The sequence below is a fragment of the Pristis pectinata genome, chromosome 35, assembly GCF_009764475.1.
Source record: "Pristis pectinata isolate sPriPec2 chromosome 35, sPriPec2.1.pri, whole genome shotgun sequence".
Taxonomy (NCBI): Eukaryota; Metazoa; Chordata; class Chondrichthyes; order Rhinopristiformes; family Pristidae; genus Pristis; species Pristis pectinata.
The window spans coordinates 4906690-4925092 of NC_067439.1; the positions used below are offsets into that span (position 1 = coordinate 4906690).

The 18403-nt window shown below is 49.2% G+C and overlaps 1 protein-coding gene across 2 annotated transcripts in view; it reads right to left on the reverse strand.

The window, feature by feature from the left end:
* The window catches only part of LOC127586301 (transcription factor RelB-like), a 48548-nt gene extending 39593 nt beyond the window's left edge, over nt 1–8955 (reverse strand). For both annotated transcript variants that reach the window (XM_052044138.1, XM_052044141.1), the window contains exon 1: nt 8842–8955. In XM_052044138.1, coding sequence (XP_051900098.1) covers nt 8842–8890 — 49 coding nt within the window. In that variant the 5' untranslated portion in view covers nt 8891–8955. The remainder of the gene's footprint in view (nt 1–8841) is intronic.
* Nucleotides 8956–18403: the final 9448 nt, after the last annotated feature.

Consider the following 18403-nt stretch of genomic DNA (forward strand, 5'->3'; position numbering starts at 1 on the left):
CAAGGACGTGCGGGTCGGTGGGTTCATTGCCCCAGTGAGTTGGAGTGTGGAGAATGATATGAGGTGGGACACTTTGGAAGGCGGAGTACAAAGTTAAGGGCAGGATTTTGGGCAGCCATATCCGCAGATCCGCGAAACTTGCCTCACAAGTGGAAAGTGTATGGGTTGTTAGCTTTCATAAATCGTGGGATCGAGTTTAAGAGCCGCTACAAAACTCTGGTTAGACCACACTTGGAGTACTGTGTCCAGTTCTGGTCGCCTCATTATAGGAAGGATGCGGAAAAGCGTTGGAAAGGGTGCAGAGGAGATTTGCCAGGATGCTGCCTGGTTTCCAGAGTATGGCATGGCTTTAAAGTAATGGGTGGGAAGTTCAAGGGAGATATCAGAGGAAGGTTTTTTACCCAGAGGGTGGTTGGGGCAGTGGTGGAGGCAGGTGCATTGGTCAAATTCAAGAGGTTGCTGGATAAGCATATGGAGGAATTTAAAATAGGGGGATATGTGGGAGGAAGGGGTTAGTTTTAGACAGGGTTTAAAGGTCGGCATAACATTGTGGGCCGAATGGCCTGTATTGTGCTGTACTGTTCTATGGTTCTATGATTGGTTTTCAATGGGTCAGAACAGACTCAGCGGGTTGAAGGGCCTGTCTCCATGCTGTGAGAGTGGGTGACAGATGAAAGGCAACCTCCTATTGGTTCAGGAGGACAAGCCAAAAAGGCAATGCAGTCAAGTGCACAGCAAGATCCCACAAACAGCAATGCGAACTTGGCGCTGTGAAGTGTGGTCTAAACACTGGACACAGGTAGAACTAAGGAGGGGCCACACCCTCCCGGAGGAACAAGAAAACAGGAATAAGAGCTGCCCTGGTTTCAGGAAATAATCAACCCCCTCTTGCCTATGTGCTCTGGAGCACTTGGCTCTCTTCCCAAAGGCTGGGTCACACTTCCAGTGACCGGACCCGTCAAACAGCATTCCCAGCCCCATCTTCCTCCTCACACGGAAAAGAACATCTGGGATTTTGTTGTAAAATCACCAAATGGTTTCGATGTTGAAGGAGACCTTTCAGCCCATCGAATTTCTATCAGCTGTATGTGAGACTGATCCAAATCCCCTGCCCTCTCCCCATTCCACATCGAGAGAGATATGAAGACACAGCCCAGAGAAAGGAAGTTGGATAAATATTCGAATGTCACAATGGAATCTCAGTCAGAGAGAGAGACAACACGGAAACAGGCCCTTCAGCCCACTGAGTCTGTACTGAACATCAACCACCCATTTACACAAATCCCACTTTTTTTTAATTCTCACCACATTCCTATCAACTCCTCCCAGATTCTACCCCTCCCTGGGGGAAATTTACAGCAGCCAATTAACCCACCAACCCGCACATCTTTGGGATGTGGGAGGAAACCGGAACACCCGGGGGGGGAAACCCACGCAGTCACAGGGAGAACATGCAAACTCCACACACAGACAGCGTCGGAGGTCAGGATTGAACCTGGGTCACTGGAGCTGAGAGGTAGCGGCTTGACCAGCTGCACCACTGTTCCCTCCTCTATTATTCATGGTCAGAGGTCTTCAGGGAGGTTAATCTTCCAAACGAAGATCGAAGAGCATCCTTGGAGAGTTGGCCTCCTAGATAACAATGCAGGATTGGGGGGGGGGGGGGGGGGTTGGAAGAAGGTATGGGATTCCAGAGACTGTGCTGGGATGCAGTTAAATGCAGGAGGGTGAGAGGAGACATGATAGAGGTGTACAAGATAAGAGGAATAAATAAGAGTAGACAGCCAGCACCTCTTTCCCAGGGCACCAATGCTCAATACAAGAGGGCATGGCTTTAAAGTAATAGGTGGGGAGATACCAGAGGAAGGTTTTTTTACCCAGAGAGTGGTTGGGGCGTGGAATGTGCTGCCTGGGGTGGTGGTGGAGGCAGGTACATTGGGCAAATTCAAGAGATTGTTAGATAAGCATATGGAGGAATTTAAAATAGAGGGATACGTGGGAGGAAGGGGTTAGATAGTCTTAGGTGAGGTTTAAAGGTCAGCACAACATTGTTGGTCAAAGGGCCTGTATTGCACTGTACTGTTCTATGATTCTAATGAGGGAGAAAGGGGCAAATCCTTCTCCCTTGCTGACACCACCGGTCTGTTGCCAGTGGGACGTCCAAGGATAGGCATCAACTTAGGACCCACACAGCAGCCACTTTACACAAGGAAGGCAGGGCAACAATAACCTGCAATTAACATTGTGTAACACCCCACCATGGCTTATTAAACAAAACACAACTGCAAGCGCAGACAGTACTGGAACGACTGATGAAAGACTTGGCCAACAGAGAGGTTTTCTTAAAGGAAGACAGAGCTTTAACACAAAACATTTCGAAATAGAAGGCCACTCGGCCCCACCATTCAATGTGATCAATGGCGATCTACCCAGGCCTCTTAGACCCATACAGCATGGAAACAGGCCCTGCGGCCCAACCCGTCTATGCTGACCCAGTTGCCCGAGCTGGTGCCATTTGCCTGCATTTGGCCCATATCCCTCTAAACCTTTCCTATCCATGTACCTGTCCAATTGTCTGTTAATTGTTGTTAATGTAACTGCCTCAACCACTTCCTCTGGCAGCTCTATATACCCAACAGCCTCTGTGGGGGGAAAACTTGCCCCTCAGGACCCTTTTAAATCTTCCCCCTCTCACAAACCCATGCCCTCTAGTTTTGGACTCCTCTACCCTGGGGAAAAGACTGACCATCCACCTTATCTGAGCCCCTCATGATTTTATAAACCGCCAAGGTCACTCCTCAGTCTCTGATGTTCTAGGGAGAAAGTATGTCAGTGGTTCTACTTCATTAGGAGTTTGAGGAGATTTGGGATGTCACCAAAGAATTTCTACAGATTTCTACAGATGTATGGTGGAGAGCATTCTGACTGGTTGCATCATCACCTGGTATGGAGGCTCCAATGCGCAGGATCACGAGAGGCTGCAGAGGGTTGTAGACTCAGCCAGTTCCATCATGGGCACAACCCTCCCCACCATCGAGGGCATCTTCAAGAGGCGGTGCCTCAAGAAGGTGGCGCCTCAAGAAGGTGGCATCCATCGTTAAGGACCCTCACCATCCGGGACATGCCCTCTTCACGTTACTACCATCGGGGAGGAGGTACAGGAGCCTGAAGACCCACACTCATTGATTTAGGAACAGCTTCTTCCCCTCCGCCATCAGATTTCTGAACGGTCCATGAACCCAACTTTGTTATTCCTTTTTTATTGCAGTATTTGTTTTTGTAACTTATAGTAATTTTATGTCTTGCACTGTACTGCTGCCGCAAAACAACAAATTTCACGTCATATGTCAGTGATAATAAACCTGATTCTGAGAAAAGTCTCAGCTTGTCCAGTCTTTCCCTATAACTCAAGTCCTCTAGTCCCAATAACATCCTCCTGAATCCTTTCCAGCTTAATAACACCCTTCCTGTAGCAGGGCGACCAGAACTGTACACAGTACTCTTAAAGAAAAATCAATCTCTTCTGTGCCTTCATTTCAATGATCTTTCAGACATGCGTGCTCCTATTGTCTAGAATCGATGCTTCAAGCCAACTCTGCCATTCGATACGGAGGGATTCCTGAGCTGGGGACCCAGGCAGTTGGAGGCAAGTCTGACCACAGTGGAGTGACTCAATTCAAGACTGCAGGCCAGAATTAGAGGAGTGCAGAGTTTTTGGAGAGTCAGAGGGCTGGGGAGAAGTCCAGAGGGGAAAATGAGAGCCCAAACGGATGTGTAGACAGAGAACCAATAAAACAAAACTGGGGCGTTAGTTAATGGGGAGACAGTGTGAGGCAGCAGGCAGGGGGGTAGGCTTGGGGTGGGGGGAGTGAACAATTCAGTGCAATTAACCGAGAGAGAAACACTGTCAGGTGTCCAGGGGCACTTGGACAGAGGTATACAGAATTACGAGGAGCACCTTCCTCCCCAACTCTCCCCCCCCCCCCCATGGGAGGAGCCACAAGTTTAAGGTGAGGGGAAAGATGTTCAGAGGGGAGCTGGAGTGTTTGCACCCGGAGGGAGGTTGGAATCTGGAACGCACTCCTTGAGGCGATGACGGAGGCAGAGACCCTCACATTAAAAAAAAGTATCTGAGGGGGGGGGGGAATGGAATCATACAGAGATACAGCAGGAAGACAGGCTCTTGGGTCCACGCCAACCAGGAAGCACCCACTATTGCAGTAATCTTACCCACTCCCCGCTTCCCACATCCCCATCAACACACCCCTTGAATTTAGGTAGAGAATTCTACAACCCAAGTGTTAGGAAATGGAATTAGGGCTACACCCTCGTTAGGGAAATTCACCCTTACAGAATTCACAGATCACTAGAGAGAAATTTGATGCACGGAATAAAATTCACACTCACGGAATTTGAGAGGGGGGGGGGAAGGGAAGTAAATAAATAATTTTCTTTCATTGTTTCTTGACGCATGTGCAGATGATGCAGCTTCACGTCATGGAAATTCGCTACACGGAGCGTTTTCTAGGAATGCAATTGCCTCGTAACGCGGGGGTTACCTGTATCGATGAGTGCTTGATGGTCAGTAAGGATATGGTGGGCCGAAGGGCCTGTTTCTACGCTGTGTGATTCAGTGGTGGTAGGACATAGGCTTTGTAACATAGAGCACTGCAGCTTGTGGATCACGCTGATATAGACAGGGAACACAGGTCAGAGCAGAAGGGAAACATTCACTGCAGAACTGGCAACTCGAGGGCATCAAATCGGAGGATTGGAGTAGAACGAGGTGTGGCTCTCAGATTTCAGCAGTGAGGATGCATAGCTCTAAAAGGGTCCCGTGGTCTAAAATTAACGATCTGGAGGCGGGTTGTGCTATCCCTTGGGTATTAACCCAGGTTGGGAGGTACTGCCTAGGGTGGACTGCAAAGTAAAACTGAGAAACAAGCCTGGCAACAGAATGGTTGTGTGATATCCACACCGGGCCTTAGCCAGTAACGCTGCATTATACACTCCAGATTACTCTCCCGCATGTCCAATTCCCTCTCGAAGGTCCCGAGTTGTAGTTTCCACCACAGCCAAGACAGTGAATTCCAGCTCCTTAACAGCATGGCAATAGGGAAAGGAAAATTCCTCGCCTCCCCTCCGTGTTCGCAAGTTTTAAATCTGTGTCCTGAGCCTTTGACCCATCTGCTGATGGGAAGAGCTTCCCCTTGTTAATCCTTGAGCTCAAAACAAGTGACAGTGATACAAAGTGGGAGTGTGTCTCTGGTAATGCAACACCATGTTATTTAGCAAGTGGCTCACAATGCTTTGGGCGCTGGTATGTTCCTGGCAGATTTAGCCTCTTAACTATTGAACGCCACACGCTGCGAGGCCTGGTTTCTGTTGGGTAGATCACCCGTGGAAACCCAGCAGTGATAGAGTCAACACAAGCTCAGTGCCAATTCCTGATTTGCAAACCATAAACAAAACTACCCCAACTGGAGAGGGAGATGGGCCGGGTGCTGTCTGGCTTTCCCCTAGCTCAAGGTCAGCTTCTATCCCACTGTGAGAAGACTATTGAACGGTTCCCTTATACGATGAGATGGACTCTGACCTCACAATCTGCCTTGTTGTGGCCTTGCACCTTATTGTCTACCTGCAATGCACTTCCCTGTAGCTGTGACACTTTACTCTGTATTCTGTTATTGTTTTTATCTGTACTACCTCAATGCACACTGTACTAACCTAATGTAGCTGCACTGTACGAACAGTATACAAGTTTTTCATTGTAACTTGGTACGTGACAATAATAAACCAATACCCTAGCGCTGATACCCGAGGGGGAGAGGAAGATACTAGTCCCACATCATTGGAGATCCTTTGCAGAGCTTAGCAAAGAGTTTTGCACACAGCCCTTTCCATTGGAGAGTTGTGGAGGCTGGATCACAGGGGGTATTTAAAGAGGGAGAGATGTTTGGATAAGGAAGGTTTAGGGGGATATGGGCCAAGCAAGGGCAAATGGTACTAGCTCAGCTGGGCAACTTGGTCGGCATGGACTAGTTGGGCCGAAGGGCCCATTTCGGTGTTGTACGACTATCAGGGAATTGGTACAGAAGAGGAGATCAGCCGTGGTCACAGTGACTGGCAGGGGAGGATTGAGGGGCCGAGTGGCCCACTCCTGGTGTTATTTGCTGACTTCACTATTTTCCCCCCACCCCATCCCTATTTGGCCAAAACCGTCACCCACATTGGTGGGACGGGAGTCACACACACACAGGCCAATTTCCTCACCCAGCCTGGGATAGTTGGCTCACGGTGAGACTGCTAGTCCGTTTCAGATACCCCAGCTGCCCTGGCGGGATTTGAACTCAGGCCACGGCACACTCCCACCCAAACACCAACCCAGTACCCCAGTCGCTGGGCCATCGGCAATAAGAAAGCAAACCCCAATCAAAACAGAAGCTGCTGGCAACAGCTCAGGAAGCGTTAGCAAGAACAGAAACAGTTAATGTTTCAGGTCTGTCAAAGACCATCGACCTCATAACGTTAACTCCGTTTCCTCTCGATGTTGCTGACCGCTTCCCGTGTTTTCTGTTTTTAGTTTCAGACTAATTCATGCATCACGTACCATTGACATCTCTCATGAAAACCACTCATCTCTACCTCATTTGAAACACACTCCCATGGAATTTTATATAAAGGCAAGCTCTTACAAACAGGCAGTAACATATGGTTAGATCGATCAGTGACTCATTGATAGCTACAGTGACTGTTAGAGTCAGGACCTTGAAAGGGGGGGGGGGGGGTGCAAGCTCTGTTAACAGTAACACGTCACAGCTATAAAATGATGCCACAAGAGATCTGTTTATGCACAAGGAAGAAAAGCTGGAGAAACAAAGGACTGCAGATGCTGGAATCGAGATGAAAAACACGATGATGCTGGAGGAACTCAGCAGGCCAGGCAGCATCCGCGGAGAAAAGCAAGCGGTCAACGTTTCAGGGCAGGACCCTTCTTTAGGAGTGACCCGAACAAGAAGAGTTGCTTTGGACACATGCCCAACACACTTCAGAAATCGCACAGGACACAGCCTCCTAAACGTCCCATGTTGTTACTGTTGATGGAGCGGCTCAGAAACAGCTATAGTCTCTTTGCCTCGAGTCACAAAACAAACAGAAGGGAGCCTCTTTGCCCCAGGTCGATTGGACTTCTCGAATAAGATCCCGCTGAATTTTTGCCTCGTTGCCCCCAGTCTCCCAGCTCAGGGGAGCCCTCGGCAAGCACAGTGCCTCAAATGGCAAAGGCCCTGGTTATTACTGAGCCAGCGACAGACATGGCTACCCCTCTCCCCGTGTCGGGAAGCCTGCCCGAGGCCCTCACTCAAGTGTCCGGTCCCAAAGATCTACAGACAGAACACAGAACAGGCCCTTCGGCCCACCGTCTGTGCCGACCAATGGTGCCAAATTAAACTGCACATTGGAGGCACGTGACTGCAGATGCTGAATCTGGAGCAGCACACAAGATGCTGGAGGTGTCAGGATATCAGGCAACGCACAAGATGTCAGGCAGCTTTGGACAGTCGACGTTTCCTGCCCGTTCATATGCCTGTCCTCAAACGTCACTATCGTATCTACTATCACCACTTACCCTGGCAGCGTGTTCCAGGCATCTAACACAATCTGTGTAAAAGAAAAATACCTCTCACGTCGCCTTTAAACTCCCCCCTCAGACCTATAAACAAATACATCCTCTTTGTTTGTTGTTACAGTTACAGGGAGCCTCCAGCACTAAAGATGCCTCGGTACAAACCTCTCCCACCTCTCTCTCCTGTCCCCTTAAACCCATCCCCACTGCTCCCCTGTGGGAACAAGTCCCACTGTTCCACTGCTGGGAGAGATTACTCCCAAATTCCCCTTCGAATTTAATGCCAATTCTTTCATACTCAGTGACCTCAGCCTAACCTTCCATGCTGTCTCAACGCCCCACTGTTACGCAGCATTCCTTGTCATTTCCAATCGGGGTTAGAAGGCGCCTTTAAAAGGCGTTTGGAAGTTGCAGCGCCGCCTCCTCAGACATACAAACCAGAGGACCCAGCAGAGGAAGCACACTGGCTTCTGAGCGCAGGATCAGAGGCAGACAATTCCGGGGGAAGAGGGTAAACTAGATGCGGGGGCGCACTCAGACAGACAGGGGTGGGGCGTGGGGGGAGGTGAGTTTAAATCAGCAGAGGAGAGGTTGGGACTACTGAGAGAAGCTGGGGAAAAGTGACAGGGAGTCAGCGGGGGGGGGGGGAGAATGAGTGTGACAGACAGCGGTGCGGGGGTGGGGTGGGTGCGGGAGACAGATGAGGCCGCAAAACTGGGGGGGGGGGAGGACGGACAAGGGCATGGGTGACACTGGTAGACAGGAGAGAGGAAGGGGGTGACACTGGTAATCGGAGGGAGGGAGGGTGACACCTCCAGAAGGCGGGAGTGAGATGAATGGGTGGGTGACACGTCCGTGGGGTGAGGAGGGGAGGGGAGGTGGGGTGAGGAGGGGAGGGGAGGTGGGTGACACGTCCGTGGGGAGGGGAGGGGAGTGTCACGTCCGTGGGGTGGGGTGGTGGGTGTCACGTCCGTGGGGTGGGGAGGGGAGGTGATGGGTGACACGTCCGTGGGGAGGGGAGGGGAGGTGATGGGTGACACGTCCGTGGGGAGGGGAGGGGAGGGGAGGTGATGGGTGACACGTCCGTGGGGAGGGGAGGTGATGGGTGACACGTCCGTGGGGAGGGGAGGGGAGGTGACACGTCCGTGGGGTGGGGTGGTGGGTGACACACGGAGAGCGAAGCGCCCACATGAAGCGGGGATGCGTCTGCCACACACCTGAGGGGCAGTGAGGCCCCGGGAGCTGCTCCTGCTCTCTGCTCTTCATGTCGCCGCCGTCTGCCCCGCTCGCCGCCGCGTCTCTCCGCTTCGTTCGGTTCCTTTTTTTTTGATACTTCGCTGGAAATTCCCAGGCGGAGCGCGCACGCTGATTGGTCGGCGGCGCAGGGCCGCCGGAACACGCCGAGAGGGGATTCCCCCGCGCCGAGCACGTGACGCGGCCCCGGGTGACGCACTTGCCAGCCCGGCCGGTAGAAATCCCGGACAGGATTCCCCACCCGACCGGATGAGAGCAAAAGCAAAACCCAAACTGGATTGAGAGCAGAAAACAAAGCACGAAGATAAAACAGAACAGAGAGGGCGGATGCCGAGACCCGGAGTAGGAAGCAAACTGCTGGAGAAACTCAAGCGGGTCCTGCAGCATCTGTGGGAGATAAAAACAGAAAATGCTGGAAATACTCAGCAGGTCAGACTATATCTTTGCCAGTGTCTCTACTTTCTTAGAAGTTTAACGAGATTTGGCGTGTCACCAAGTACTCTAACAAGCTTCTACAGATGCTCTGTTGAAAGTATCCTGACTGGTTGCATCACGGTCTGGTACAGCAATTCCAATGCCCAGGAACGCAAGAGACTGCAGAGAGAGTCGTGGATACAGCCCAGTCCATCATGGCACAGCCCTCCCTACCACTGACAGCATCTGCAGGAGCCACTGCCTCAAGAAGGCAGCATCTAGCATCAAGGATACCCACCATACGGGCCATGCCGACTTCTCACTGCTACCGTCGGGCAGGAGGTACAGGTTCACCAGGTTCAGGAACAGCTACTTTCCTACAACCATCAGGTTCTTGAATCAACCTGCTCACACTAACCCTACCTCAGCAACGGAACACCACGGACCACCTCTTGCATTGCCATGGACAAACAGTGAAAAACTTTGTTTTGCATGCCATCCACACAGATCATTTCACCCATCAGTACATCGAGGTAGTACTAGGGAAAAGGAACAACAGAATGCAGAATAAAGTGTTACAGTTACAGAGAAAGTGCAGGCAGTCAATAAGGTGCAAGGGCCATGACGAGGTAGATTGTGAGGTTAAGAGTCCACCTTATTGTACTGACACCCACGTGACAGCCACTGGGGAAAAGATATTGGCTGTCTACTCTATCCATGCCTCTCATAATATTATAAACCTCTATCAGATCTCCCCTCAGCCTCCGCCACTCCAGAGAGAACTACCCAAGTTTGTCCAACCTATCCTCATAGCACATGCCCTCTAATCCAGGCAGCATTTGGTAAACCTCTTCTGCGCCCTCTCCAAAGCCTCAACATTCTTCCTATAATGGGGCGACCAGAACTGAATGCAATACTCCAGATGCGGCCTAACTAAAGTTTTATAAAGCTGCAACCTTACTTCCTAACTCTTGAACTCAATGCCTCGACTAATGAAGGCAAGCGTGCCGTATGCCTTCTTTACCGCCCTATCAACCTATGTAGCCACTTTCAGGGAGCTATGAACTTGGACCCCAAGATCCCTCTGCTCATCAACACTGTTAAGGGTCCTGCCATTAACAGTGTACTGTCTCTTTACATTTGATTTCCCAAGGTGCAAAACTTCACATTTGACCAGGTTGAAGTCCATCTGCCATTTCTCTGCCCATATCTGCAACTGATCTATATCCCACTGTATCCTCTGCCAGTCTATCCACAACACCACCAATCTTCGTATCATCTGCAAATTTACTGACCCACCCATGTGCATTTTCATCCAGGTCATTTATACACATCACAAATAGCAGAGGTCCCAGTGCAGATCCCTAAGGAATGCCACTAGTCACAGACCTCCAGCTAGAATAAGTCCCATCGACCACCACCCTCCGTCTTCTACAGGCAAGCCAGTTCTGAATCCAAATGGCCAAGTGGATCCCATGCATCTTAATCTTCTGGGTGAGCCTCCCATCAGGGACCTTGTCAAAGGCCTTACTAAAATCCATGTAGACAACATCCACAGCTCTGCCTTCATCAATCACCCTCATCACCTCGTCAAAAAACTCAATCGTTAGTAGGGCATGAGTTGCCCTGGACAAAGCCATACTGACTGTCCCCAATTAGGCTATGGTTTTCCAAATGCTTATAAATCTTATCCCTAAGAATCCTCTCCAGTAACTTCCCTACCACTGACGTGAGACTCACCGGTCTATAGTTACCAGGATTATCCCTGTTTCCCTTCTTGAATAATGGAACAACATTAGCTTCCCGCTGGTCCTCCGGGACCTCACCTCTGGCTAGAGAGGACACGAAGATATTGGTCAAAGCCCCAGCAATCTCATCTTTTGCCTCTCTCAATAACCTGGGGCATATCCCATCAGGTCCCAGGGGCTTATCCACCTTAATGCTCTTTAAAAGACCCAACACTACCTCCTCCTTTATCTCGAAATGCCCTAGCATATTAGCACGCTCCACACCGATCTCACTATCCTCCATATTCTTCTCCTTGGTAAATACTGATGCAAAGTACTTATTAAGAACCGCACCCACATTCTACGCTTCCAAGCACATAAGGTAAGATATCTTTATTAGTCACATGTACATCGAAACACACAGTGAAATGCATCTTTTTGTGTAGAGCGTTCAGGGGGCAGCCCGCAAGTGTTGCCACGCTTCCGGTGCCAACATAACATGCCCACAACTTCCTAACCCGTACATCCTTGGAATGTGGGAGGAAACCGGAGCACCCAGAGGAAACCCATGCAGACACGGGGAGAACGTACAGACTGCTCGCAGACAGCGGCTGGAATTGAACTTGGGTCACTGGCGTCATTTTGCTGTAGTTATGTAGCTGCTTAGTTTTTTCTTCTCCTCTGTATTAGTTGTAGTGTATTGACACTGGTTGTCCTTTTTTGTAGTGCTTTTAGTTAATAAAGGTTTATATATAAAAAAAAGGACCAACCAGTTCCCCTCCACGAATGCATTCCGTCACTTGGTTGAACTCATTCTCGTGTTGAACTACTTCTCCTTCAACGTCACGGACTTCCTCCATTTGAAAGGTGTTGCCGTGGACACTCAGGCGTCAGTGGTGGCGTACGTGGAACAGAGCTTGCTGCGGTCCTACTCGAGCCCTCTCCCTCAGCTTTCACCTGTTCATCGACAACTGTATTCGTGTGGCTGCCTACACTTTTACAGAACTGGAAAACCTTCATCACTTTGGCTGCCAGTTTCCACCCTGCCCTCATCTTCACATGGTCCACCTCTGACTCATCCCTTCCCATCCAGAGGATAGGCTGAACACAAACATCCATTACAAGCCCACAGAGTTCCTCAAAAATCTTGACTATCCTGCCTCCTGTAAGGGCTCCATTCCTCTCTTTCCATTGCATTTGCTCCAGTGATGAGACTTTCCACACAGATGCCTCTGAAATGTCTTCCACATTTCCGAACCATGGCTTCCCCTGGTGCCACAGTGAACTAGACCCTTGACTGCATCTCAGCGATTTCCCGCACCTCTACCCTCACCCCCTCGTGCTGCAGAGAGCAAGAACAGAGTTCCTTGGTCCTCATTTCCCACCCCATCAGCCGTTGCATCCAATGGATCATCCTTCACAATCTCTGCCAACTGCAACAAGATCCCACCACCACACACATCTTCCCCTCCCCTCCCCTTCCAATGTTTTGCAGGGATCACTCCCCGACTTCCTTCTCCACTCTCCTGTTCCCACCAAGCATTCCCCATCTTATGGAACTTGCCCATGTAGCCACAGGAGATGCCACCCCCGCCCCTTCATGTCTTCCTGTCCAGGGAACTAAACAAGTCCTTCCAGGTGAAGCAGTGATCCACTTGCACTTCTTCCCATCTATTGTACTGCATTTGACATTCACACTGTGGTCTCGGAGAAACCAAACACAGATTGGGTTCTGCATTCAGTCCGCAAGAGTGACCATGAGTTTCTAGCTGCCTGCCACTTCAATTCATCATCCCACTCCCATTCTGACCTACCTGTCTGTGATCTCTGCGTCTCTACTTTCTTAGAAGCTTAAAAAGATTCGGCATGTCACCAAAAACTAACTTCTACAGATGTACTGTGGAAAGTATCCCAGACTGGTTGCATCATGGTCTGGTACGACAATTCCAACGCACAGGAGCGCAAGAGGCTGCAGAGAGTAGTGGACACAGCCCGGTCCATCACGGGCACAGCTGTCCCCACCACTGACAGCATCTACAGGAGGCACTGCCTCAAGAAGGTGGCATCCATCATTGAGCATCCCCACCATCTGGGTTCAGGAACAGCCACTTTCCTACAACCATCAGGTTCCTGAACCGACCTGCACAACACTAACCCTACCTCTGCAATGGAATGCTACGGACCACCTCTCGCACTGCCACAGACTTGTCTCTGATTGTGTCTTCATTTTATTTTGCTCTAAGGTCTTGACTTTGCTCAGTTTTGCTAACACTGTATGGTATAATTTTATGTATAATTTATGTTCTGTGTGTTGCCTGAACCTACGTGCCTGTGATGCAGCTGCAAGCAAGTTTTTCATTGTACCTGCACCTCGCCGTACTTGTGCACGTGATAATAAACTCAACACTGTTACAATGAGGACCAAGCTTGAGAGGCAACACCTCATCTGCAGGTTCTCTCAGGAGTCCGAGAATGAGTTGAAAACAACTTGGTGCTTCACGAAGTTTTATTGGAAAAGTTTAAGACAAGGAAACAGTCACAGAGCACGTGGCACTAGCTTTACTACTGGGAGATGAGCCAAGACAAAAGGAACTAAAGATGAGCTAGGGCTGGGGGGAGAGATAGAGCACAATAAGCAAGTGAGAGAGAGAGAGAGGCAAGAGGGTTATTAACAAAAAAAGACAGCTTTTATACCTGAGATAAGAGGTACTCCTTAGCTAACAATAGTCCAATCAGGAAACCTATTAGATACCTGTAACAAAACCAACCAATGAGAAAACACGTAGTCACCTGATGGACGAACCAATAAAACGAGGAAGTGGCCATTCCTTGTACAGCCACTTGTGTATTAAACACTATACATGTTGAAAAAAACTACTTAAAACAGTCGAATCCAACAGTACATTGCAGCCTACCCAACTCAATATCAAATTCTCCAACTTCAATTAGCTCTCTTTCTCTGTCCGTATCAGAACCAGCCATTCCTGCTGGGAGTCACCCACCCGTGATTTGGTTCAATCTTTCTCTCTCCACTAGGACAGCCTGCCCTGCTGGGCACGCCCCGCAGCCCTGCAACACATCAGATCCAGATTATTGTCATACACACCAGAGTGAAGCTCACAGAGTCAACAGTATACGTGGTAATATTAAAAACAACAAGAAACGCAGTGCAAAACAGCAGAATGGGGCGACGTAGTGCAGACTGAGGTAGAGCAAACAGAAATTCTAAAGTGTCAAGAATGAAAGAGGTAGAATTAAGAGTTCAAGGATGTGGCAGCTTCACCGGGAAGGGGATGCCCTCACAACGGGCAGAAGATACAAAAGCCTGAAAGCACGTACCACCAGCCTCAAGGACAGCTTCTATCCCGCTGTTATAAGACTATTGAACGGTTCCCTAGTACGATATGGACCCTTGACCTAACAATCTACCTCGTTATGGCCTTGCACCTTATTGTCTGCCTGCACTGCACTTTCTCTGTAACTGTAACACTTTATTCGGCATTCTGTTATTGCTTTTCCCTTGTACTACCTTGATGGACTGATGTGATGAAATGATCTGTATGGATGGCATGCAAATCAAAGTTTTTTTTACTGTACCCTGGTACATGTATTGTTATTGGTATTGGTTTTTTATTGTCACTTGTACCGAGGTACAGTGAAAAGCTTGTCTTACAAACCGATCGTACAGGTCAATTCATTACACAGTGCAGTTACATTGAATTAGTACAGAGTGCATTGATGTAGTACAGGTAAAAACAATAACAGTACAGCGTAAAGTGTCACAGCTACAGAGTAAGTGCAGTGCAATAAGGTGCAAGGTCACAACAAGGTAGATCGTGAGGTCATAGTCCATCTCATAGTATAAGGGAACTGTTCAACAGTTTTATTACAGTGGGGTAGAAGCTGTTCTTCCAGGCTTTCAAGCTCCTGTATCTTCTCCTAGAAGGTACAAATGAATGACACAGACAAAGCAGCATAATTACCCTCTAACTGCTGCCGTTAACCTGTTTGATCTGGTCACACCCTATCCTTTTGTTCTGTCCTGCCTCGTCTCCAAGCTTTAATTCCCCTCTTCTGTCAAGGGTCTCCAACCTAAAGTGTAAACTCTATTCGGAGGCACAGGAGGCTGCAGATGCCGGAATCTGGAGCAACAAACAAACTGCAGGAGGAGCTCAGGGGGTCGAGCAGCTTCTGTAGAGGGGGAAGGAATTATCAACATGCAGGGTTTCAACCTGAAACGTCAACAATTCCTTCCCCCCCCCCCCCCACAGATGCTGCTCGACCCGCTGAGTTCCTCCAGCAGGTGTTTTGTTGTTGTAAACTCTGCTTCTCTTCCCATTGTGGCTGCCTGACCTGCTGAGTGTTTCTAGCATTTTCTGTTTTTATTTCAGATTTCCAGCATCTGTAGCTCTTCAGATTTTCAGAAAATGTCTCCAGTTTGTCTGCAAACCGGAGTTTCCAAGCAGGGGTCTGATAAAGCAAAACCCCGTCACGTCAGTGGAAAAAGATAACGACAGTAATATAACACAAGACTCAGATCACCACCATGTGGCAGAATTAGTTCCCCCTTTTGGCTAACAGTAATTACAGTGAAGTGAGTAAATGATATCACAACCACTCGAGATGTGCTGGGAATTCTTTGACTTCATTTTAATTCTTTTTTAAAATTTTTTAAATTTTATTTTTAAATTTTATTTCCAGGCCTTTCCAGCCCAACGAGTCCGCACCGCCCATTTTAAACCCAAATTAACCTACCTGTATGTCTTTGCAATGGGGGAGGAAACCGGAGCACCCAGAGGAAACCCACGCAGACACGGGGAGAACGTACAAACTCCTTACAGACAGCGACGGAATGGCGATATACTTGCAAGGCAGCAACACACAAATCACTGGGGCTATATTGGTATTGGTATTGGTTTATTATTGTCACTTGTACCGAGGTACAGTGAAAAACTTGTCTTGCATAGCGATCGTACAGGTCAATTCATTACACAGTGCAGTTTCATTGAGTTAGTACAGAGTGCATTGAGGTAGTACAGGTAAAAACAATAACAGTACAGAGTAAAGTGTCACAGCTACAGAGAAAGTGCAGTGCAATAAGGTGCAAGGTCACAACAAGGTAGATCGTGAGGTCAGAGTCCATCTCATCGTATAAGGGAACCATTCAGTAGTCTTATCACAGTGGGGTAGAAGCTGTCCTTAAGCCTGGTGGTACGTGCCGTCAGGCTCCTGCATCTTCTGCCTGATGGGAGAGGAGAGGAGAGGAGAGAATGACCCCAGGTGGGTTGAATCTTTGATTATGCTGGCTGCTTCGCCAAGGCAGCGAGAGGTAAAGACAGAGTCCATGGATGGGAGGCTGGTTTCTGTGTGTTTGGGAGGTTCTGTCCAAGTAGCTCAAGAGAGAAAGCTGCATTGCATTTTGTAGACGGTATGTACTGCAGCCAAGGTGCACCACTGGCGATGGGAATAAATGTTCGGGGGGTGGGGGTGGATGGAGAGCCATTCATGGTGGGGGGGGTGGGGGGCTACCTTGTTTCAGATGGTATCGAGCTTCCTAAGTGCTGTTAGAGCTGCAATCGCCCAGGCAGGTGCAAGTATTCCATCACATTCTTGACTGGCGTCTAGCAGAGGGTGGAAATGCTCGGTGGTGTCAGGAGGTGAGTAACTCCCCACAGGGAATCCAGTCTCTGCATTGTTCTTGTAGCCGTGGTGATTGATCTGCTTGAGTTTCTGCTCAGTGCTGACCCCCACAACCATTTTCCTCTGTGTGAGGTAAGGCTCCAACCATTGGATATTGGAGTCATAGAGTCATACACTATGACTCTACAGTCAAACAGGCCCTTCGGCCCAACTGGTCCATGCCCGCCAAGATTCTCATCTGTTAGTCCAATTTCCCTGCGTTTGGCCCATATCCCTATCCATTCACCTGTCCAAATGCCTTTCAAATGTTGTTAATGTACCTGCCTCGACCACTTCCTCTGGCAGCTCGTTCCATGTACAGACCACCCTCTGGGTGAAAAAGTTGCCCCTCGGTGAGGGTGAGTGGTTAGGCACTCTCTTGCTGGAGAGAGTCATTGTCTGGCACTTTTGAGATGCAAATATTACTTACCACATCGGCCGGACATCATGTGGTCCAGGACTTGCTGTGTGGAGACCTGGATTTTCTGAGGGGTTGCGAATGGAATGGAACATTGTGCATGAACATATCGACCTCTGAGCTTCGACTGAAGGAAGGGGTCAGTGATGAAGCAGCCGAAGATAGTTGGGCTGAGAAGACGGCCCTGAGGAACCCCTGCAGTGATGTCCTGGGGCTGGGATGATTGACCTCCGACCACCACAACCACCTTCCCCTGTATGAGGTACAGCTGCAACCATTGGATATTGGAGTCATAGAGCTGCACAGCACAGAAACAGGCCCTTCGGCCCGACTAGTCCATGCCCGCCAAGATCCTCATCTAAGTTGGTCCAATTTCCCTGCATTTGGCCCATGTCCCTCTAAACCTTTCCTATCTATGTACCTGTCCAAGTGCCTTTTAAATGTTGTCAATGTGCCTGCCTCAACCACTTCCTCTGGCAGCTCGTTCCATATATGGACCACCCTCTGAGTGAAAAAGTTGCATCTCAGGTTCCTATTAAATCTTTCCCCTCTCACCTTAAACCCATGACCTCTAGTTCTTGATTCCCCAACCCTGAGAAAAATACTGTGTGCATTCACCTTGTTTTGGTATTGGTATTGGTTTATTATTGTCACGTGTACTGAGGTACAGTGAAAAACTTGTCTTGCCTACCGATTGTACAGGTCAGTTCATTACACAGTGCAGTTACATTGAGTTAGTACAGAGTGCATTGAGGTCGTACAGGTAAAAACAATAACAGTACAGAGTAAAGTGTCACAGCTACAGGGAAGTGCAGTGCAGGTAGACAATAAGGTGCAAGGTCACAACAAGGTAGATTGTGAGGTCAGAGTCCATCTCATCGTATAAGGGAACTGTTCAATAGTCTTATCACAGTGGGGTAGAAGCTGTCCTTGAGCCTGTTGGTACGTGCCCTCAGGCTCCTGTGTCTTCTGCCTGATGGGAGAGGGGAGAAGAGAGAATGATTGGAGTGGGTGGGGTCTTTGATTATGCTGGCTGCTTCACCAAGGCAGCGAGAGGTAAAGACAGAGTCCAAGGAGGGGAGGCTGGTTTCCGTGATGCGCTGGGCTGTGTCCACAACTTTCTGCAGTTTCTTGTGGTCTATGCTCCTCACGATTTTATACACCTCTATAACATCACCCCTTAGTTTCCTACGCTCCAGTGAATAAAGTCCCAACCTGCTCAACTGTGGTCGTGGATTTGGAAGGTGCTGTCTAAGGAGTCTTGGTAAGTTAGTGCAGTGCATCCTG